At 42.8% G+C, this 23,567-nt stretch overlaps 1 protein-coding gene across 2 annotated transcripts; it reads left to right on the top strand.

The window, feature by feature from the left end:
• Window positions 1-21,408: 21,408 nt before the first annotated feature.
• LOC123165609 (uncharacterized) lies at window positions 21,409-22,988 on the top strand. 2 transcript variants are annotated; one of them, XM_044583294.1, is made up of 5 exons: window positions 21,409-21,824; window positions 22,071-22,265; window positions 22,352-22,450; window positions 22,528-22,596; window positions 22,695-22,988. In XM_044583294.1, exons 1-5 carry the CDS (start codon window positions 21,538-21,540, stop codon window positions 22,789-22,791), a joined length of 747 nt encoding a protein of 248 aa, XP_044439229.1. In that variant the 5' UTR covers window positions 21,409-21,537; the 3' UTR covers window positions 22,792-22,988. The 2 variants fall into 2 exon arrangements, 1 of the variants encoding a protein (XP_044439229.1); XR_006483081.1 differs by having other exon boundaries at window positions 21,413-21,824; window positions 21,947-22,450.
• Window positions 22,989-23,567: the final 579 nt, after the last annotated feature.

Raw genomic sequence — 23,567 nt, 5'->3', positions numbered from 1 at the left:
TTTTTATTCATGTAAACAGAACAACAATTGTTCTCTAACTTAAATGAACAACCGTATTGCAATAAACATGATCAAATCATATTCATGCTCAACGCAAACACCAAATAACACTTATTTAGTTTCAACACTAATCCCGAAAGTATAGGGAGTGTGTGATGATGATCATATCAATCTTGGAACTACTTCCAACACACATCGTCACCTCTCCTTTTACTAGTCTCTGTTTATTCTGCAACTCATGTTTCGAGTTACTACTCTTAGCAACTGAACCAGTATCAAATACCGAGGGGTTGCTATAAACACTAGTAAAGTACGCATCAATAACATGTATATCTAATATACCTTTTGTTCACTTTGCCATCCTTCTTATCCACCAAATAGTTGGGGTAGTTCCGCTTCCAGTGACCAGTCCCTTTGCAGTAGAAGCACTTAGTCTCAGGCTTAGGACCAGACTCAGGCTTCTTCACTTGAGCAGCAACTTGCTTGCCGTTCTTCTTGAAGTTCCCCTTCTTCCCTTTGCCCTTTTCTTGAAACTAGTGGTCTTGTTAACCATCAACACTTGATGCTCTTTCTTGATTTCTACCTTCGTCGATTTCAGCATTGTGAAGAGCTCGGGAATTACTTTCGTCATCCCTTACATACTATAGTTCATCACGAAGTTCTACTAACTTGGTGATGGTGACTAGAGAATTCTGTCAATCACTATTTTATCTGGAAGATTAACTCCCACTTGATTCAAGCGATTGTAGTACCCGGACAATCTGAGCACATGCTCACTAGTTGAGCGATTCTCCTCCATCTTTTAGCTATAGAACTTGTTGGAGACTTCATATCTCTCAACTCGGGTATTTGCTTGAAATATTAACTTCAACTCCTGGAACATCTCATATGGTCCATGACGTTCAAAACGTCTTTGAAGTCCCGATTCTAAGCCGTTAAGCATGGTGCACTAAACTATCAAGTAGTCATCATATTGAGCTAGCCAAACGTTCATAACGTCTGCATCTGCTCCTGCAATAGGTCTGTCACCTAGCGGTGCATCAAGGACATAATTTTCCTATGCAGCAATGAGGATAATCCTCAGATCACGGATCCAATCCGCATCTTTGCTACTAACATCTTTCAACATAATTTTTTCTCTAGGAACATATCAAAAATAAACACAGGGAAGCAACAATGCGAGCTATTGATCTATAACATAATTTGCAAAATACTATCAGGACTAAGTTCATGATAAATTTAAGTTCAATTAATCATATTACTTAAGAACTCCCACTTAGATAGGCATCCCTCTAATCATCTAAGTGATTACGTGATCCAAATCAACTAAACCATGTCCGATTAACACGTGAGATGGAGTAGTTTCAATGGTGAACATCACTATGTTGATCATATCTACTATATGATTCACGCTCGACCTTTCGGTCTCTGTGTTCCGAGGCCATATCTGTATATGCTAGGCTCGTCAAGTTTAACCTGAGTATTCCGCGTGTGCAACTGTTTTGCACCCGTTGTATTTGAACGTAGAGCCTATCACACCCGATTAACACGTGGTGTCTCAGCACGAAGAACTTTCGCAACGGTGCATACTCAGGGAGAACACTTTATCTTGAAATTTTAGTGAGAGATCATCTTATAATGCTACCGTCAATCAAAGCAAGATAAGATGCATAAAGGATTAACATAACATGCAATCAATATAAGTGATATGATATGGCCATCATTATCTTGTGCTTGTGATCTCCATCTCCGAAGCACCGTGCTTGTGATCTCCATCTCCGAAGCACCGTCATGATCACCATCGTCACCGGCGCGACACCTTGATCTCCATCGTAGTATCGTTGTCGTCTCGCCAACTTATTGCTTTTACGACTATCGCTACCGCTTAGTGATAAAGTAAAACTATTACATGGCGATTGCATTTCATACAATAAAGCGACAACCATATGGCTCCTGCCAGTTGCCGATAACTCGGTTACAAAACATGATCATCTCATACAACAAATTATATCACATCATGTCTTGACCATATCACATCACAACATGCCCTGCAAAAACAAGTTAGACGTCCTCTATTTTGTTGTTGCAAGTTTTACGTGGCTGGTACGGGCTTAGCAAGAACCGTTCTTACCTACGCATCAAAACCGCAACGATAGTTTGTCAAGTTGGTGCTGTTTTAACCTTCGCAAGGACCGGGCGTAGCCACACTCGGTTCAACTAAAGTGAGAGAGACAGACACTTGCCAGTCACCTTTAAGCAACGAGTGCTCCGAACGGTGAAACCAGTCTCGCGTAAGCGTACGCGTAATGTCGGTCCGGGCCGCTTCATCTCACAATACCGCTGAACCAAAGTATGACATGCTGGTAAGCAGTATGACTTATATCGCCCACAACTCACTTGTGTTCTACTCGTGCATAGCATCAACGCATAAAACCAGGCTCTGATACCACTGTTGGGGAACGTAGTAATTACAAAAAATTTCCTACGCACACGCAAGATCATGGCAATGCATAGCAACGAGAGGGGAGAGTGTTGTCCACCTACCCTCGTAGACCGACAGCGGAAGCGTTATCACAACGCGGTTGATGTAGTCGTACGTCTTCACGATCCGACCGATCAAGTACCGAACGCACGGCACCTCTGAGTTCAGCACACGTTCAGCTCGATGACATCCCTCGAACTCCGATCCAGCCGAGTGTTGAGGGAGAGTTTCGTCAGCACGACGGCGTGGTGACGATGATGATGTTTCACCGACGCAGGGCTTCGCCTAAGCTCCGCAACGGTATTATCGAGGTGTAATATGGTGGAGGGGGGCACCGCACACGGCTAAAATATCGTATATCAAGTGTGTGTCCATGGGGTGCCCCCTGCCCCCGTATATAAAGGAGCAAGGGGGAGGCCGCCGGCCTAGGGAGGAGAGGCGCGCCAGGAGGGGGAGTCCTACTCCCACCGGGAGTAGGACTCCTCCTTTCCTTGTTGGAATAGGAGAAGGGAAGGGAGAAGGAGAAAGAAGGAAGGGGGCGTCCCCCTTCCCTAGTCCAATTCGGACCAGACCATGGGGAGGGGCGCGGCCACCTTTTGAGGCCTTTCTCTCCTTTCCCGTATGGCCCATTAAGGCCCAATACGAATTCTCGCAACTCTCCGGTACTCCGAAAAATACCCGAATCACTCGGAACCTTTCCAAAGTCCGAATATAGTCGTCCAATATATCGATCTATACGTCTCGGCCATTTCGAGACTCCTCGTCATGTCCCCGATCTCATCCGGGACTCCGAACTCCTTCGGTACATCAAAACTCAATAAAACTGTCATCGTAACGTTAAGCGTGCGGACCCTACGGGTTCGAGAACTATGTAGACATGACCGAGACATCTCTCCGGTCAATAACCAATAGCGGGACCTGGATGCCCATATTGGCTCCCACATATTCTACGAAGATCTTTATCGGTCAGACCGCATAACAACATACGTTGTTCCCTTTGTCATCGGTATGTTACTTGCCCGAGATTCGATCGTCGGTATCTCGATACCTAGTTCAATCTCGTTACCGGCAAGTCTCTTTACTCGTTCCGTAATACATCATCCCGCAACTAACTCATTAGTCACAATGCTTGCAAGGCTTATAGTGATGTGCATTCCCGAGTGGGACCAGAGATACCTCTCCGACAATCGGAGTGACAAATCCTAATCTCGAAATACGCCAACCCAACAAGTACCTTTGGAGACACCTGTAGAGCACCTTTATAATCACCCATTTACGTTGTGACGTTTGGTAGCACACAAAGTGTTCCTCCGGTAAACGGGAGTTGCATAATCTCATAGTCATAGGAACATGTATAAGTCATGAAGAAAGCAATAGCAACATACTAAATGATCGGGTGCTAAGCTAACGGAATGGGTCAAGTCAATCACGTCATTCCCCTAATGAGGTGATCCCGTTAATCAAATGACAACTCATGTCTATGGCTAGGAAACATAACCATCTTTGATTAACGAGCTAGTCAAGTAGAGGCATACTAGTGACACTCTGTTTGTCTATGTATTCACACATGTATTATGTTTCTGGTTAATACAATTCTAGCATGAATAATAAACATTTATCATGATATAAGGAAATATATAATACTTTATTATTGCCTCTAGGGTATATTTCCTTCACCAACTAGTGGGAGCAGTTATGGAAGTTGGAAATCTTCTAAAATGCATACTTGTGGTTCTTGTTTTCTTTGGTCTTGCTATTTTAGCAAAGATTTGGTGATGTCTTATGTATCCAATGTTGTTGAAAAAGCAAAGAAATGCATTATGTTGGGTCAAATTGTGGTGCAAATTTAGGTTTTCCGGGCCGGAGGAGAGGCACCAGACCTGAAAATGCGTTATATCGACTAGAGGGGGGGTGAATAGGCGATTTTTATGAATTCTTCACTGAGGAATTTGCCGGTGAGGAAATTCCTTAGCAAAGAACTACTTGCAGCGGAATAAGTACTCAAAAGTAAACATAACAGAATACAAGCATGGTCATCATGATGAAATGAAGACAAGCACAGAGTACAAAAAGCGTGAACACAGGATGAAGACAAATAGACTGAAGAAATTGAACTGAGAAAATTGACAAAGTCTTCAGTCAAAGTCTTCAAACACAGATATGAAAAACACACAACACAGTAATGAGGAAATGAAAGAGTTGAGGAAATAGAACCAGTACGCTTGGTGAAGACAATGATTTGGTAGACCAGTTCCAACTGCTGTCTCAGTTGTACATCTGGTTGGAGCGGCTAGGTATTTAAACCTGAGGACACACAGTCCCGGACACACAGTCCTCACCGTATTCTCCTTGAGCTAAGGTCACACAGACCTCGCCCAATAACTCGTGGTAAGTCTTCAGGTGACTTCCGAACCTTCACAAACTCGGTCACTCGGCGATCCACAATTCCTCTTGGATGCTCTAGACCATGACGCCTAACCGTCTGGAAGAAGCACAGTCTTCAAAGGTAACAAGCGTCGGATCCACGCAGGATCAATCTCTTCAGTGATGCTCAATCACTTTGGGTTTGTAGGTGTTTGGGTTTGGTTTTCTTCACTCGATGATTTTCGCTCAAAGTCCTCGGAGGATGGGATGCTCTCAAATGACAAGTGTCAGTTTCTCTCGGAGCAGCCAACCAGCTAGTGGTTGTAGGGGGCGACTATTTATAGCCTAGGGAGCAGCCCGACATGATAAGACATAAATGCCCTTCAATGATATGAACGTTAGGTGGATAAGATATGTTGGGACAGCTGGCGCGTAGCACAGCAACGGTCGGAAATTTGATTATCAAATTCCTCAGGGCTACCATGTTCCTCACTGTGTAGGCAATCCGCACTGGCGAATTCCTAACTCCTCAGTCAGAACAAATTCCTCAACGACCAGAAGAACTTCGTCTCTGTCACTGGAGAAATTGACTGAACTGTATGAGATTTCCAATGGCTTCACTCGAAGGGATTGGTAGGTGTAGGATTTTGAGTTGAGCATCACATGGAAATTTTTCCTTAGTATTTCCTTGACCCCCTTTAATAGTACGGTGTTTCCTATGACTCAAGAAAGAGAAAATGAAACTACGAAAACAAAAGTCTTCACGCTTCATGTTCCTCGAATGAATACCAAGTCTTCAAGGTCACACCAATTTCTTCACTTTCAAAGTCTTCAGAAAGTCTTCAGAAGTCCAAAGTCTTCAGTCGAAGAACTTCATTTTTAGGGGTCGACTTTCTCTGTAAATATCAAACTCCTCATAGACTTATAGACCTGTGTACACTCATAAACACATTAGTCCCTTAACCTATAAGTCTTCAATACACCAAAATCACTAAGGGGCACTAGATGCACTTACAATCTCCCCCTTTTTGGTGATTGATGACAATATAGGTTAAGTTTTCAACGGGGATAAACATATGAGGTGTAAATACTGATATTGAGGAATTTGATTGCAAGATATAGAAGAACTCCCCCTGAAGATGTGCATAGTGAGGAATTTGCTTTTGAAGCAACGCACACTTGAAGAGTAGAATCATGGAGAACTCCCCCTATATCTTGTAATTCATACACGCATTTGACATAATATATGAAGAATTTGAAATGCATGATGAAATATGGTGACTGATGTAATTCGGCATGCGTGCAATAACATTAACGAGGAATAAGCATGCAGAAGAAACAGCAAAAGTATCAGGCCACCATAGAGTTTAAGTTTACAACTCGATCCAGAAAAGTCATCAGAAGAATGAGAGTTGTAACTTAGCAAAAAAACGCCCATATAAGATAGACCCGCTTGAAGACTAACTCAAATTTCTCCCCCTTTATCATCGAATGACCAAAAGGATCGAAAATGAGGACTAACGCCCCTGAAGAATATCAAGTTGATGAAGGAGCGCCAGCGTTGTTGGGGTCGTTTGTTGATGTAGGGCCTGCTGCAGTGTCGTCCAAGTCTTCATGCTCATCGGTGTCGCGCGATGAAGAATAGGAGCTGGCCACCAAGGAAGGAACCTTGACCTTCTTGTATTTCTTCGGTGGAGGTGCAGACCAGTCAAAGTCTTCCTTGAGACCCATGTTCTTCAGATCTTCTTCACCATATACATTTGACAGAATAGCCCAAGTGCGATCGAAGACTTCATGGAGGTAGTAATGGTTTTTCTTCACTGCATTATGTGTAGCAGTCATGTTGTGAAGAATTGAACCAAACTGACGCTTAACCCATTTATGGTTTCGATCCACCTTCTGGTGAAGACTTAGCAGAAGCTCACGGTCAGTCATCACACGAGGAGCAGTGGCTTGAGGATTTGGCTTGGATGCATTAGCAGCAGAATCATGAGTGGCAGAGTCATCATTGGTGGAATAAGATGCAGCTTTGCGAAACTGACCATCCAATGGACGAATGCCTTCATCAATAACAGCTAGTGCCTTGCCCTTTTCATCAGCTGAGGAATAGGTCCGCTTGAGGACTTCAATCGGGGGCAAGTAGCTGAGGTGATTCTGAAAATCAGCATTGTAGTTGAGTGAAGACCTTGTTCTGAGGAATCTCATAATCTACGGTGCATAAGGCTTCAGCTCAAATGGTGAAAGAGCAACATTTGCCAGAGTCCTCATGAAGAAATCATGATAGTTGACAGGTATGCCATGAATGATGTTGAAAACCAGATTCTTCATGATGCCAACAATTTCCTCATCAGATGAGTCGTGGCCTTTGATTGGACTTATAGTCTTCGTCAGAATGCGATAGACTGTCCTTGGTACATACTGCAATTCCTTCACGAGGAATTTTGTCCTTGAGGCTTGACCAGGTTTCAATGGCTTCATCAGCACTTGCATATAGTGATCTGTAAGTTCAGGCTCTTGGTACATGCAACGAGCTCCTTCAGATGGAGAACTGATGGGCAGGGCGTGAAGTAATTCAGTGGCCGGTGCCTTATAGTGGGTATTTTCGGTCATCCAGTCGAAAACCCAGGAGTTCACATCGTCAGCATCTCCTGTGATGTGCAAAGTTGCGTAGAATTGAAGAATGAGTTCTTCATTCCAATCAACTATGTCCATGCAAAAGTTGAGGAGGCCTGTGTCATGAAGCACACTGAGGACATGTGTGAAGCATGGCAGGGATTCCATGTCCACATGAGGAATATGCTCGTGATCGAAGACTTTGTCCTTATTGAAAAGTAGTGAAGAATAGAAGTTGGCCTGGCTGGCGGTCCAGAAGCGCTTCCTTCTAAGACGAGCAGAATCATAAGGATTGTAGTCAGTGAAGAACACATGCTCGCCAAAGAAATCATCAGCCTTGAATTTCTGCTTCTTTGAGAATGGATCCTTTGGCTTGGGCCGAGGAGTGTCAGTCAATTGCATTATCACCTCAGGAATCGCAATCTTAGGTTCTTCATGCTGAGGAATTTCAGCTTCTACTCCAGTGACAGCCTGGGTCTTCAATTCTTCAGTTTCATTTTCTTCAGCACTGGTGGCTGGAATTTCTTCATGGACAGACGGTGTGGCATGAGGTTCATCAGATCCCATTTGAACTGTAGTTGCTGGGGACTGAGGATGTGTGAAGAGTGGAGAGTTGGGGTGTTGACTTTCCCAAAAGTCATCATTGAGCACGGGTGTGGTACAGACAATGTCCACATCTTCATCTTCCATTTCTTCAACGCCGGCCTCTTCAGCAGTAAACTGAGGCATAGGCGAGGAAACAGGTGGTGTTGAAGGGATTTCATCCACTTCAATTTCTTCATCCATCTGCGCTGGCGTATCAGCAGAAGGAGTTTCTTCATCAGATCCGCTAGGGATCACATATTCTTCATCAAAAGGAACGATTTCCTTTGATGGCATGGTTGAGATAGGAACAACATCAATGGGGTTTGCAAATGAGCTGGTCATAGACTTCATTTTCTTCGGAGCTGAAGAATCTGAAGAAGCTAATGCTTTCCTTTTCTTCACTGCTGCATGCTCTGCAGCCTTGGTCTTCTTCACATCTGATGCAGATGGAAGAATTGGAGTTGGTGTAGGCGCAGGAGGAGCAGAGGAATGTGGTTGATTTTCTTCAGGCACAACTGATGCAGTTGCCCCGATCTCTTCATTTTCTTTAGGCGCACCGCTAGTGGATGCCCTGGCAATTTCATCAGTGGCTGGAATGCAGTCATCAGCCCTGGAACTCACATTTTCTTCAGCAGCCTGAATGTCATCAGCGGTGCTGGCATGTTCTTCAGTCGGCTGAGCAGATGCTTCAGCCTGAGGAATTTATTGTTGCGATGGAGCTGCAACATTGGAGGTGAACTTCTCAGTCAGTTTAACAAATCTGACCTTGGCTCCTTGCCAATCAGCATAGTAAGCATTGAAATCATCGCTGAGGACTTTGATTTCAGACTGGATCTTCACAAGATCATCAGTTGTCATAGAGACAACGTTGTTCTTCAGGAATTTCTCCTTCCTGTACTGCGCTTTCTTGATCTTCCTGGCCTTCTCAAATTTCCATTTCTCTTCTTGGATGAAGGCAGTCAGCATATGACTTTGGCCAGGAGTCAGCTTGAAGTCAGGCATAGGAGTATTTGGGTCCTTGTGCCAGAGATCAATGTAGTTGAGGATCAACTTTGGATCCAAAAGCAGAGGCACATTTGTGCCCTTGGCTCTAGCGGCCCTGACTTGCCTATCTCTGATGATTTCAGCAAGTTCCTCATCATCAGCTTCGTCTTCATCAGACGGCACTTGGAAGGCGATCTGCTTCTTGTGAGGACTTGGGCGAGAACCTCGTCCAGCAGTGGCCTTTGTCTTCAGCAGAGAGGGTCCTGTTGAAGAATGTGGTGCAGCTGAGGAACTAGCAGAAGCTCCTGAGGCAATGGAGATGCCTGTCGTCCTTTGGCACGTGGCAAGATGCACAGGTGCTGAGAACTTTGTCGGAGCAGCTGAGGACTTTGGAGGAGCAGGAGCAGCGTGAGGAATTGGCCGTGAGGGCTTTGAGGATTCTGGCCATGAGGGCATTGCTGAGGAACTCGGCCTTGAAGGCATTGAAGGTGAAGCACTTGACTTGTGCGCAGGCTTCTTTGCCATGGATTTCTTCGGCTTGACAGAGGCCTCAGCGGCAGCAGCAGCAGCAACAGAGTCTTCATTGAATTTCCTCACTGCTTCTCTGGCTTGTCTAGCCAGCTTGGCCTGGTGCTTGGCCCATTCATTAGGATAATCCCCACCGCGCTTGAGGCTCGTGGGATCCGCTTCTTGGCCAGGTGCCAACGGAGGTCTTGGGCATGGAGGATTTAGTGCGAATTTCTTCATGTACTTGGGAGTCACATACCTGTACTCCCTCCACTCTCTTGCCCATCTCCTTTCTATCCTCTGGATGCGCACCTTGCGCTGATTTTTGTCCTCTTTTCCAAACTTAGCCTCATCAGGAGTGCAATAGTCTTTGTATATGTCATCAGGGATCTCAAAGGCAGTATTGATTTCAGGCCTCTTTCCTCCTTTCTGTGGCTTCTTTCCATCAGCCATTTTCTTCAGATGAGGAATTTGAACAATAGAATTCTCTGAAGAAGTATGCAACTTTTCTTCGAGGAACGCTGCAAATGAGTTAAGTTGATGAGAACCTAGTGATTCAGTAGCGGACATGAGTACCTGTGAACAGAGTATAGTTGCGAGGAATTTGGAGAGGTCATATGCGTTCTCAGAAGGTTTTTGTAAAAAGAACAAGTTTGAGGAATATGACCAAACGAGTCTTGAAGAATTTCACTAACGTTCTTTGTCTTAGGTTCCAGAGTTGTATAGATCGAAGATCCACACAATTGAGGAATCTTGAAGAAAAATGATGCTTAGAGAAACGAATCAAGAACAGATGATATGTGAGGTGTTTAGTGTGTGAAGAATTTGAAGGACAAACACCTTTGAAGATTTTGCAGAAATCATTGGAATCAAAGAGGGCAGTAAAAGTAACTTTTAATTACCCTGACGAAGAACACGACAAACTGTGAGGTGGAGAAGTGAAGTTCGTCTGTGCAGATCTTCCACGCCCTAACTCGGCGGAGGAAGACGGCTATGGTGGCGGCGATGTGAAGATTTCCGCGACCGGCGCGAGTACGATGGCGACGAGGTCGAGGCAGTGAAGCTCTTCCTCACCGGCGACGATGAAGTAGCGGCGGCGCTAGGGTTTGAGAAGCTTGAGATGGAGAGAGGTCGATCCGAGTAAAGGAAGTGAGGAAGGGGAGGGGGGTACTTATAGCCACGGTGAAAAACTGTTCGCCCGAAGATTTTGGACGAACGTGCCCCTGACCCTTCTCATTCGCTTGACATGTGTCACCCACGTACTGAGAAGTGGAGATCATGTTAGATCGTGGGCGAATAGATAAGTATTTCGTGGGATGCGGAACGGTTTGAGCGGCAAAGCCGAAAATTTGGATAAGATAAGTTTTAACGTTCCGTTCGCAAATTCTTCAGCTGTCAAGGACACAGTGAAGATTTTGAACGGGTTTCAAATAGAACGCACATGAAGAATTTGTGAATAGATTGGGTTGAGTTTAGCATAGAGGGGGAAGGGTCCGATCACATTCACTTAGCAAAAAAAAAACAACTTGAAGAATTAGCCATAAGTGAATGTTGTAGAGGACATAAACTCATATATATATATATATATATATATATATATATATATATATATATAGCCAATGAAGAAAAACGACGGAAATGGTGAAGACAATGCAAAGTTGAAGAAAATGAACAACTGAGGAATTTTAAAACTGAGGAAAAACTCAAATTGAAGATTTTCAATTTTGGTGGTGGCGTGACCCACTGTATAAGAATGATGATTTCAGACACCGCGTACAATTGTCGTAGGGTTTTGAGAATCAAATTCTTTGTTAATTTCTTCACACTTAGAGTGTTATCCTTCATTGATTGAAGAAAAACGTTTCTTCATGTGTTGCACATCTAAGTCATCAATTTTGCATAAGTGTTAGGATGGGTGTCCTTTTTCAAAGAACATTCGAAGATTCTAAGATATTTAGCTCACACCGCAACTTGCTAAATCTCTTCTCATCCAAGGGCTTTGTGAAGATATCGGCTAGCTGTTCTTCAGTCTTCACATGCTCAATAGAAAAGTCGCCCTTCAACACATGATCACGAAGAAAATGATGACGAATCTGAATGTGCTTTGTCTTCGAGTGTTGAACTGGGTTGTGAGCAATCTTGATGGCACTCTCATTGTCACAGAAGAGAGGCACATTCTTCACGTTGACGCAATAGTCCTTGAGAGTTTGCTTCATCCACAACAATTGAGCACAGCAAGAACCAGCAGCAATGTACTCAGCTTCAGCAGTAGACAGTGATACACAGTTCTGTTTCTTCGAGGACCAACAGACCAAAGATCGTCCGAGGAAATGGCATGCGCCAGATGTTGACTTGCGGTCCACACGATCACCAGCATAGTCAGATTCAGAATAATGAGATCAAAAGCCGAGCCCTTGGGGTACCATAATCCAAGTGTTGGTGTGTGAGCTAGATATCGAAAAATATGCTTCACAGCCTTATGGTGTGATTCCTTCGGTGTAGCTTGAAATCGGGCACACATGCAAACACTAAGCATTATATCTGGCCTAGATGCACATAAGTACAATAAAGAACCAATCATGGAGCGGTATACCTTATGATCGAAGTCAATACCATTTTCATCAGTGCACAGATGGCCATTTGTGGGCATAGGAATTTTGACGCCTTTGCAATCTTGCATGCCGAATTTCCTCAGTACATCCTTGAGGTATTTCTCCTGAGATATGAATATGCCATTGCGTTGTTGACGAATTTGAAGACCTAAGAAGAATTTCAACTCTCCCATCATAGACATTTGATATTCTTCACTCATCATATAGGCAAATTCATCACTATAACATTGGTCAGTACAGCCAAAGATAATATCATCAACATATATTTGGCACACAAACAGTTCACCATCATAAGATTTAGTGAAAAGAGTAGGGTCGAGTGAACCGGGTTTGAAGCCTTTCTTCATGAGGAATTCCTTCAAAGTATCATACCACGCCCGAGGGGCCTGCTTGAGGCCATAGAGGGCCTTATTGAGTCTGAAGACTTTGTCAGGATTCTTTGGATCTTCAAAACCTGGGGGTTGAGCAACATATACTTCTTCCTCAAGCTTACCATTGAGGAATGCACTTTTCACATCCATTTGATATAAAGTGATATCATGATGGTTAGCATAAGCAAGTAATATGCGAATAGCCTCAAGTCTAGCAACAGGTGCAAAAGTTTCATCGAAATCAATTCCTTCAACCTGTGTGTAGCCTTGAGCTACAAGTCGTGCCTTATTCCTCACCACAAGGCCATTTTCATCTTGCTTGTTGCGGTAGATCCACTTTGTGCCAATGATATTGTGCTTGCGAGGATCTGGACGTTTGACCAGTTCCCAGACGTTGTTGAGCTCGAACTGATGTAATTCTTCTTGCATGGCCTGAATCCACTCAGGCTCCAGAAATGCTTCATCTACCTTAGTGGGCTCTGTGATAGAGACAAAAGCATAGTGCCCACAAAAGTTAGATAAATGTGAAGCTTTTGAGCGTGTGAGAGGACCTGGTGCTTCAATGTCATCGATGATCTTTTCAACTTGCACTTCTTTTGCAACGCGAGGATGAGCTGGTTGTCGTCGAGGAATTTGATCAGCATTTTCTTCAGCACCATTTTCTTCAGCATTTTCTTCAGGTGCATTAGCTCGACGTTCTTCATGTTCTGGAATGAATTCTTCAGCAGATTCTTCGGTAGGAATGACATCCTCAGTAGCCTTGAACTTGATAGTTTCCTCAGGTGCTGGTTCATCTATCACAGAAGGTAGGTGCTCTCTTTGCGAGCCATTAGTTTCATCGAACCGCACATCTACAGTTTCAACAACCTTGTGAAGAACGTTGTTGAAGACTCTGTAGGTGTGCGAGTCCTTTCCGTAACCAAGCATAAAACCTTCATGTGCTTTCGGTGCAAATTTAGCATTGTGATGAGGATCTCTAATCCAACATTTAGCACCGAAGACTTTGAAATAACTCACATTGGGTTTCTTGTCAGTGAGGAGTTCATAGGCAGTCTTCTTGAAGAATTTGTGAAGATATACCCTGTTGATGATGTGGCACGCAGTATAAATTGCCTCAATCCAGAAGTGACGAGGCGTCTTGTACTCATCAAGCATAGTGCGAGCCATCTCAACAAGAGTTCTGTTCTTGCGCTCCACGACGCCATTCTGCTGAGGAGTATAAGGAGCAGATAACTCATGAGTAATACCAAGTTCATCAAGATAGTCATCAAGACCAGAATTCTTGAACTCAGTTCCATTGTCACTTCTGATGTGCTTGATCTTCACACCAAAGTTGGTTGAAGCCCTCGAGGAAAATCGTTTGAAGACTTCCTGCACTTCATGTTTGTAAGTAACAATGTGTACCCATGTGTAACGAGAGTAATCATCAACAATAACAAAGCCATAGAGAGATGCATCATTTGTGACTGCTGAGTAATGATTAGGACCGAAGAGATCCATATGAAGCAATTCAAATGGTCGAGTAGTGGTCATGATAGTCTTCGCTGGATGCTTGGCCTTTGGTCATCTTCCAGCTTCACAGGCTCCGCATAAGTGATCCTTGAGGAATTTGACATTCTCAATGCCAATGACATGCTTCTTCTTCGCAAGCGTGTGCAAATTCCTCATGCCTGCATGACCAAGTCGTCGATGCCATAGCCAGCCTTCTGAAGCTTTTGCAAGTAGGCACACGGCTGGTTGCGGTCCTGTAGAGAAATCAACAATATACAAGTCTCCTCTCCTAAAGCCTTCGAAGACTTTGGAATTGTCAGCTTCCATAACCACAACACAACGATACTTGCCAAAGACAACAACCATATCAAGATCACAAAGCATTGAGACAGACATGAGGTTGTATCCTAAGGACTCGACAAGCATGACTTTGTCCATGTGTCGATCCTTTGTGATCGCAACCTTACCTAGACCCAATACCTGACTTTTGCCTTTGTCAGCGAAGATGATATACTTCAGATGAGATGGAGATAAGGGAGCATCCATCAATAGATTCTTGTCACCAGTCATGTGATTTGCACATCCACTATCGAGGACCCACTCAGTGGCTTTGGGTTGATCATCGTGCAGATGAATTAGTGCAGCTTACGAACTCATATACTTCATCAGTGAAGAATATGACATCAATTCATCAGATCAATTTCATCAAGTAATAGAACAGATAAAGCAGTATAAGGACGTGAGAAATGAAAGTTCATTTCTTCATGATTAGCCTGCGTCCTTTCAGGCAATCTTTCAGGTCTCCAGCAAATTCTTCAGACGTTTGAGCACGTCCGGAGACCTGACCCTGCAGAAGATATTAGTTCTTTTTCTTCACCACCCACATCTGAAGGGGTGGTAAAGAGTTCATCACTCTGCGAGCTCCATACGAGAAAGGTGGCATAGAAGTCAGCCCATTTCGTTTCACATAAGAGGTGTTAGGGTAAGCATATGAATAAGCAGAGAAATTCTTCGAGGACTTATGAACATAATGGTTAGAAGAATAATGCTCGTATTCATAGCCCTTAGCTTTTCCCTACGAAACAGAGTTGTTAGCACGATGATATTCATATGAGGACTTTGATCCTTTTGAGGAATTTGATCCACGTGAGGAATTTGGTCCGTATGAGGACTTGGATCCATATGAAGAATTTGGTCCATATGAAGAATTTGATCTGGGGTTCCTATTCTTCACAGGTGGTGTCATGAGGACATTTACCTGAAGACTTTCAAGGCACCTTTTGGGAACCCAGATTTTCTTCATAGGGGAACCGTTCCTGCAGTTAGTGCCAACATATCTAGCAAATACTTCACCATTCTGATTTTTGAACAGTTTATAGTTGGAGTCAAATGACTCATCAGAGGAATGAGAAGATTCACATGTAAAGCCAGATAAATTAGATGGATCAACTGGAGGTCCCTTTGCAGCAACCCATGAGGTTTTGGGGTACTGCTCAGGCTTCCAATATGTACCATCAGCATTGAGTTTCCTCTCAAAGGCAATACCCTCTTTCCTAGGGTTCCTGTTGAGGATCTGCTTTTTAAGCACATCACAAAGAGTCTGATGCCCTTTGAGGCTTTTGTACATGCCTGTCATGTACAATTCCTTCAGCCCTGCATCGTCAGTGATACTAGCAATGTCCTCAGATGAGGAATTAGTGATAGCAGAGGCAGGTGAAGAATTTGTAACATTAGAAGCATTTGAACATTCAGGTGAAGAATTAGCAGATTCACGTTCAATGCATTTCAAACATGGAGGAACAAATTCTTCCTGAGAAGCGCTGATTTGTTGAGCAAGTAATGAATCGCGCTCCTTCTGAAGATCTTCATAACTCACTCTTAGCTTCTCAAGATCTTGCTTTCTTTGAAGAAATTCATAAGAAAGCTTATCATGATCAAATAATAGAGTGTTGTGATGACCTTGAAGGTTGTCAAACCTAGTCTGAAGTCTCTGAAGATTTTCAGTCAAGGTTTTAGTGCGATCCATTTCTTCACCCAACATATTTATCACTTTTGTCTAGCATGTTTTGAACCTTTTCAAAAGCCCTTTGTTGTTTCACAACAATTTTAGCAAGTTTAGAATATCTGGGCTTGAGGTTTTCATCAGATTCATTCTCACTTGATTCAGAGGAGGTATATTTGAGTACCTTGGCACCCTTTGCCATGAAGCAATAGGTGGGAGCATAGTCATCATTGCCTTCATCAGCCTTGTTGGTGAGGTCATTTTCTTCAGTGTTGAAGATAGACTTGCTGACGAATGCGGTAGCAAGGCTAGGCTCGCCACACCGGATTCGGACTCCTCAGATGCCTCCTTTTCTTCAGATTCAGCCTCAGAGTCCATTTCCTTGCCAATGAATGCCCGAGCCTTCTTGGAGCTGCTCTTCTTGTGAGATGAAGACTTTGAGGATTTTGATGATGAAGATTTTGAGGATTTCTTCTTTTTCTTCGCATCATCAGAACTGTAATCCTTGTATTTCTTCTTCTTTGATTCCTTTTCCCACTGAGGACAATCTTGAATGTAGTGTCCAGGTTTCTTGCATTTGTGACAAAGCCTTTTCTTGTAGTCACTGGATGAGGAATCATTGCTCCTTGAGGGTCTTCCAAAGCGACCACGTCTTGAGAACTTCTGGAATTTCTTCACGAGCAGTGCTAGTTCATGGCTCAGTTCTTCAGGATCACCAAGGCTGCTGCCAGAGTCTTCATCTTCAGACTCAGAAACTGCCTTGGCCTTCAGTGCACGTGATCTGCCATAGCTCGAACCATAGAGATCTCTCTTTTCAGCAAGCTGGAACTCATGAGTATTCAGCCTCTCGAGGATATTAGCGGGATCAAGTGACTTGTAATCAGCACGTTCTTGTATCATCAATGCCAGAGTATCAAATGAGGAATCAAGCGATCTCAGCAGTTTCTTTACCACCTCATGGTCGGTGATGTCAGTGGCACCAAGCGCTTGAAGCTCATTTGAGATGTCAGTGAGGCGATCGAAGGTTTGTTGAACATTTTCATTGTCGAGTCTTTTGAAGCGGTTGAAGAGATTGCGAAGAACATCAACTCGAGAGTCACGCTGTGTTGAGACTCCTTCATTCACTTTGGACAGCCTATCCCAGATAAGCTTAGCAGTTTCCAAAGCACTCACTCTTCCATACTGTCCTTTGCTCAGATGGCCACATATGATATTCTTCGCTTGAGAATCGAGTTGTTTGAATCTCTTCACATCAGCAACATTCAGAGAAGGTGTGACTGAGGAACACCATTTTCCACAACATACCAGAGAACGTTATCAATTGCCTCAAGATGCATTCGCATCTTATTCTTCCGGTAGGGGTAGTCCGTCCCATCGAAGGTAGGACACCCAGCAGAGACCTTGATCATACCTGCGGTTGACATAACTAAAACTTCAGGCGGTTAAACCAAAATCACACAGAACAAGGGAGTACCTTGCTCTGATACCAATTGAAAGTGCGTTATATTGACTAGAGGGGGGTGAATAGGCGATTTTTATGAATTCTTCGCTGAGGAATTTGCCGGTGAGGAAATTCCTTAGCAAAGAACTACTTGCAGCGGAATAAGTACTCAAAAGTAAACATAACAGAATACAAGCATGGTCATCATGATGAAATGAAGACAAGCACAGAGTACAAAAAGCGTGAACACAGGATAACACAGGATGAAGACAAACAGACTGAAGAAATTGAACTGAGGAAATTGAGAAAGTCTTCAGTCAAAGTCTTCAAACACAGATATGACAAACACACAACACAGTAATGAGGAAATGAAAGAGTTGAGGAAATAGAACCAGTACGCTTGGTGAAGACAATGATTTGGTAGACCAGTTCCAACTGCTGTCTCAGTTGTACATCTGGTTGGAGCGGCTAGGTATTTAAACCTGAGGACACACAGTCCTCACCGTATTCTCCTTGAGCTAAGGTCACACAGACCTCGCCCAATCACTCGTGGTAAGTCTTCGGGTGACTTCCGAACCTTCACAAACTCGGTCACTCGGCGATCCACAATTCCTCTTGGATGCTCTAGACCATGACGCCTAACCGTCTGGAAGAAGCACAGTCTTCAAAGGTAACAACCGTCGGATCCACACAGGATCAATCTCTTCAATGATGCTCAATCACTTTGGGTTTGTAACCAGCTAGTGGTTGTAGGGGGCGGCTATTAATAGCCTAGGGAGCAGCCCGATATGATAAGACATAAATGCCCTTCAATGATATGACCGTTAGGTGGATAAGATATTTTAGGACAGCTGGCGCGTAGCACAGCAACGGTCGGATTTGAGTATCAAATTCCTCAGGGCTATCATGTTCCTCACTATGTAGGCAATCCGCACTGGCGAATTCCTAACTCCTCAGTCAGAACAAATTCCTCAGCGACCAGAAGAACTTCGTCTCTGTCACTGAAGAAATTGACTGAACTGTATGAGATTTCCAATGGCTTCACTCGAAGGGATTGGTAGGTGTAGGATTTTGAGTTGAGCATCACATGGAAATTTTTCCTTAGTATTTCCTCGACCCCTTTAACAGTACGGTGTTTCCTATGACTCAAGAAAGAGAAAATGAAACTACGAAAACAAGTCTTCATGCTTCATGTTCCTCGAATGAATACCAAGTCTTTAAGGTCACACCAATTTCTTCACTCTCAAAGTCTTTAGAAAGTCTTCAGAAGTCCAAAGTCTTCAGTCGAAGAACTTCAATTTTAGGGGTCGACTTTCTCTATAAATATGAAACTCCTCATAGACTTATAGACCCGTGTACACTCATAAACACATTAGTCCCTTAACCTATAAGTCTTCAATACACCAAAATCACTAAGGGGCACTAGATGCACTTACAAGACCAGACCCGCAAAGCCGACCCGTAAAAGAGCATATTCCGCGAATATCCTTTTTTACGAGTTCGTTTTGCGTGATCTGCCTCTGCGGCCATCCGTGCCGGCCTGCAAAACCATTTTCCACGAACTGCAAACGGATAAACACGCATAAAGAAAATGGAGCGCGTCGGGGATTCGAGCCGTGGTATCCTGGTTTAGGGCAACTGCGTCAAGCCACCGGGCTAGCTTCTGGTTAGTGATACTATTAGTGCGAACTGCACTTATAGAGAAATAGAGTCGGCTTTTCTCCATTTTTTGTTTTCTTTTTCTTTTTTCTTCTCCGGGTTTTTTCATTTATTTTTTCAGTTTTTTCATTTTCTTTTACCTTTGGTTTATTTTGTTTCTTTGTTTATCATTCTAAATTGTTATATACTTGATTAATATTTTTTTTTCAAATACTTGTTCAACATTTTTCAAGTACTTATTCGTGAACCAGCGTGTGGTTGGATGGTTAGAGGGACTGTGGTATCCCCAACTCACCAGGGTTCAAGTCTTGGTGCTCGCATTTATTCCTGGATTTATTTCAGGATTTCCGGTGATGCGCATTCTGTGGGAGGAGACGTTCTCATCGACGACGAGGCGCCTTCAACATTTTTTAAATACATGATCAACATTATTATATACATGATCAACAATTTTTAAAATACTTGTTGAACATTTTTCAAATACTCTTTTAGTATTTTTCATATACTCGTTAACACTTTTTAATACTTATTCAACATTTTTTAAATATTTGTTCAACATTTTATGAATGCTTGATCAACATTTTTCGAATGCGTCATTCACATTTTTTGAATACTTGTTCAACATTGTTTTTAAATACTTGTTCAACATTTTCCGAATGCGTCATTAACATTTTTCAAATACTTGCTCAACATCTTTTTCAGATACTTGTTCAACATATATTGAATGCATGATAACATTTTTCAAATACTTATTCACATTTTCAAAATGTTTTTTAAGAGTTTTTCAACATTTTCCAAATGTTTTTAGAGTTTTTTAATATATATTCAAAATATTTTGAAGTATAAACAAAAATTACAAACATAAAAAAACAAAAACAGAAGGCCGTGCCTAAGGGCATATAAGTCGAAGTAGATTCTTCTTTTCTCTCAAAAAAATCACTTCCCAAACTGTACAAGCTTCTTCCAAAGCATACGACTTTCTAGATGTATATGACGATCTCTAGACAGACGGATTTTATGTGAATCATATGATGAACTACCACATAAGTGGATATATAGGAAAGGAATCGAAATCTGCCGAATCGCTCATTAAAAAAAGAAAAGAAAAACAGGCTGTGGCCTCGCTCGCGCGAGGGCCGGCCCATATTGCTCGCCCCCTTCAGCGAGTCGGGAGTTACACTCGCTGAAGGCGAGGAATAGGGGCGCCCTGCTTAGGGGGTGGGTGGGTCGTGTCCCTATTTATCGCCGTGCGCGCACCCTCTTTCTCATTTTCTGTCTTTGTTTATTCTTGTTTCAAAAGGTTGCAAAATCCCCATAAAATGTTTGAGAAATCATAAAATGTTCATGGATTTTTTTCCACATATTTATAAAATTTTCATGAGTTTAAATAAAAATGTTCATGGATTCGAAATATGTCCAAGAATTTTATTAAAAAAAATGTTTGCATGCTAAAAAGTGTTCACAATTTTATAAAGAAAGGTGTTCCCCAAAACAAAAAATGTCCGCAAGTTTAGAAAATTTTCGTGAATAAAAAAATTATGATTGTTTAAAACATGTTCGCAAAACCCAAAAACTGTTTTTGAATTTCAAAAAATCCATCAATTTAAATTTTTTAATTGATTCAAATGTTCATGAATTTGAAAATTGTTCACGATCACGAAATGAAACATGTTCATGATTTCGAAAACATTTCCACTATTTATGTGCAATTTTTTTAAAATTGTTCCGAAAATGAAAAAATAAAAAGGGAAAATGAAAGAAATAATGAAAAAAAGAACTGGTTGAGGAAGGTTCTATAACCTTCCAAAAACCGGAACAAGCTATATGGGGCCGGCCCTACCTGACGTAGCGTTGAAGGGGGGGGGGGGATGGGTGGGTGCTCGCGAGTCGCTAACCAGCAACCCACATGTCAAATAGAATCGACACGCTTAAGGCGCCAAATAAGCCCCAGTTGACAGCAACTGGTTGAGGGGTAGCCCTTGCGTGAGCCCAAAAAGCGTCACCTGGGTTGGGCTGAGAGCATACCACTTGATGCGCTCTCAGCCACCGCCATGTGTCACACTGGGCGCTCCCTTGGATTATTTTCCGTACATGTTTTCTGGTTTGAGAGAATTCCTTATTTGGCCCTTTATTAAAATCTGGTTCCTTTTTTGGCCCTAAAAATTTTATTTTTCCTTTTTTGACACAACAACTTCATTTTCTTCCTTCCTTGACATTTCCGTTAGTTTTTGCTGTTAACACCATCAACCGCGACTTGAAATGTCATTTTTGCCCCTGTTGTAGGACGCTGAAAGAAAAAACAGAAAAACAAAATCCTGCACACCGAACCGTCGCGAGCCCTTCTTCTCCCGATTCCCCTTCTGCTCGATCCCTAAGAGACTCGATCCCTAACCCTACACAGCGGCGGCGCGAGGCTGGAAGAGCGGATGGAGGAGGGCGTGGCCGACGCTGCTACGGGTGGAGGGATGGACGGAGAGGTGGAGGAAGGCCACGGCGCTGCACCGGCCTCGTCCTCGGGCGACCATGGCGGGCAGGCGAAGGGCGGCCATGGCGGGATGAAGCAAGACGGTCAAGGCGCGGCGCCGGAGGGCGGCCATGGCGGGGAGGTGGAGGACAGGCAAGGTGCGGCGTCGGAGGGCGGCCATGGCGGGGAGGTGGAGGGCGGTCAAGGTGCGACGGCCACAGATGCAAGTACTCCGGCATGGCTAGAAGGGTAAGTGCCTCTCTTCTCTAGATTTGAGTATTTGCTTCACCTCTATTCATATAAAACAGTGTACTTAGAGATGGATTGAAGACTCATCAGTGTACTTAGAGATGGGTATTTTGCTTTCACAGGATGGATCCAAACTCAACTTCTTTACTGAAAATCAAATTGCTTGGCAACCCCCAAAAAGCTAGGAAGGATATCAAATGCTTTTGTCATGATAAGGTTATTGATTCCGACTGACATTGCTGGTAGGCCATGGATTCTTCATGTTTCCACACTGCTAAAAGCCACAGCGGGTAGGCCTAAAACTGAGAGGTATAAAGGTTGCGGTGAGAAAAAAAGAAAAAGCGGCCAACACTTATGCCCTATTTGTAAGGACTATGGGCATCATTGGCACAAATTCAAGAAGGGTAACCCAGATGACATTGCTGCTATTTTAGCTGTGAGGTAATAAATTTAATTGCATAACTTGCTTCACATGCATTCTTTTTTGTAAAAACCGTACATGTTAACTACTTTTTTGTTTCGTGTAGAGGACCACCAAAGAAGAGGACAAAGACCACCAAATCAGCTCAATCATCAATTGTGCCTTGTGAGGATGATGCTCCATCAGCCATATGTTTTCCGCCAAGGTTAGCAATTTTAAACTCATGCTCATAATTAAATGAAAGCTTGATTTTGTATTCTAATCACATTCTTGTCACAATAGCCAAATCTTGGAGAAACAAATAAGGAAAAAGGGAAAGGTGGTAAATCTTGGACCAGGAGGAGCAAAAAGGTAGCCTATGGTAGTTACGAAATTTAGTTCTAGTGTTATGTTATGCATTGTTCTATTTTTAACCTGGGCTACTATATGTGATGTATGTGTATGTCTAGATCAAGAACGCAACCCATTTGTGGTGAACATGATGTCGCCAACAAGAAAACACATGTTGCTGTGAACACACGAAGCAAACGAAGACTTAGTTTGTGATTCTGATGTGATTACTTTCCGTATCATGTTTCATTTGGAAACTTTTGAGCTGTTTATATGACCTGGGCACTTCTACGTACTATATGTAACCTTTTGTGGACCTGGACTATTGCATGTCACATTTATGTGTGTGGAGGACCAAATATATGGATTGTTTGCATATATGTGTACCTGGGCCAAGTATGTGTGATTCTTTTGTTCGCATATATGTGAAGCTGCTCCAAATATGTGATAATTTGTGCATATGTGAATTGTATAGGGGATATGGCATCAAAATACAAGGGTGGCTTTATCCAAATTTTCAATTTAAATTGAAGATGTGATTTGAATAAAAAATTGTTACGTGGATATGCTAAATAGCAGATTTTGTTTCATTCGGTAATATATTCCAGTTCATATTGCCATTGCTTTTGACTTCCAGTTCACAATTTTGGTCACAAAATACATCAGGGGTAAAATGGACTTTTCATGTCGTATTTAACGGTGTTAGTTGTCAAAACTAACGGAAATGTCACAAAGGGAACAAAATGAAGTTTGAGTGTCAAAAAAGGAAGATTTTTCTTTCTAGGGCCAAAAAGGGAACCAAATTTTAAGAGAGGGCCAAATAAGGAATTCTCTCTTCTGGTTTTGGATAGTTTTTTTGGTTTTTGCCCGATTTCCCCAAGGTGTTTTAGATAAAAAGATATATATTTTTTTGCGTGAAAAAACGCATAATTTTTTCGTAAGAGCAACATGTTTGCTTCTTGTGGTGGCACATGTTTGCTTCCAGGAGAGCC

Source organism: Triticum aestivum, chromosome 7D (assembly GCF_018294505.1).
Source record: "Triticum aestivum cultivar Chinese Spring chromosome 7D, IWGSC CS RefSeq v2.1, whole genome shotgun sequence".
Lineage (NCBI taxonomy): Eukaryota > Viridiplantae > Streptophyta > Magnoliopsida > Poales > Poaceae > Triticum > Triticum aestivum.
The sequence above is the reverse complement of the archived record's forward strand: the minus strand, read 5'-3'. Positions and strand labels throughout refer to the sequence as shown.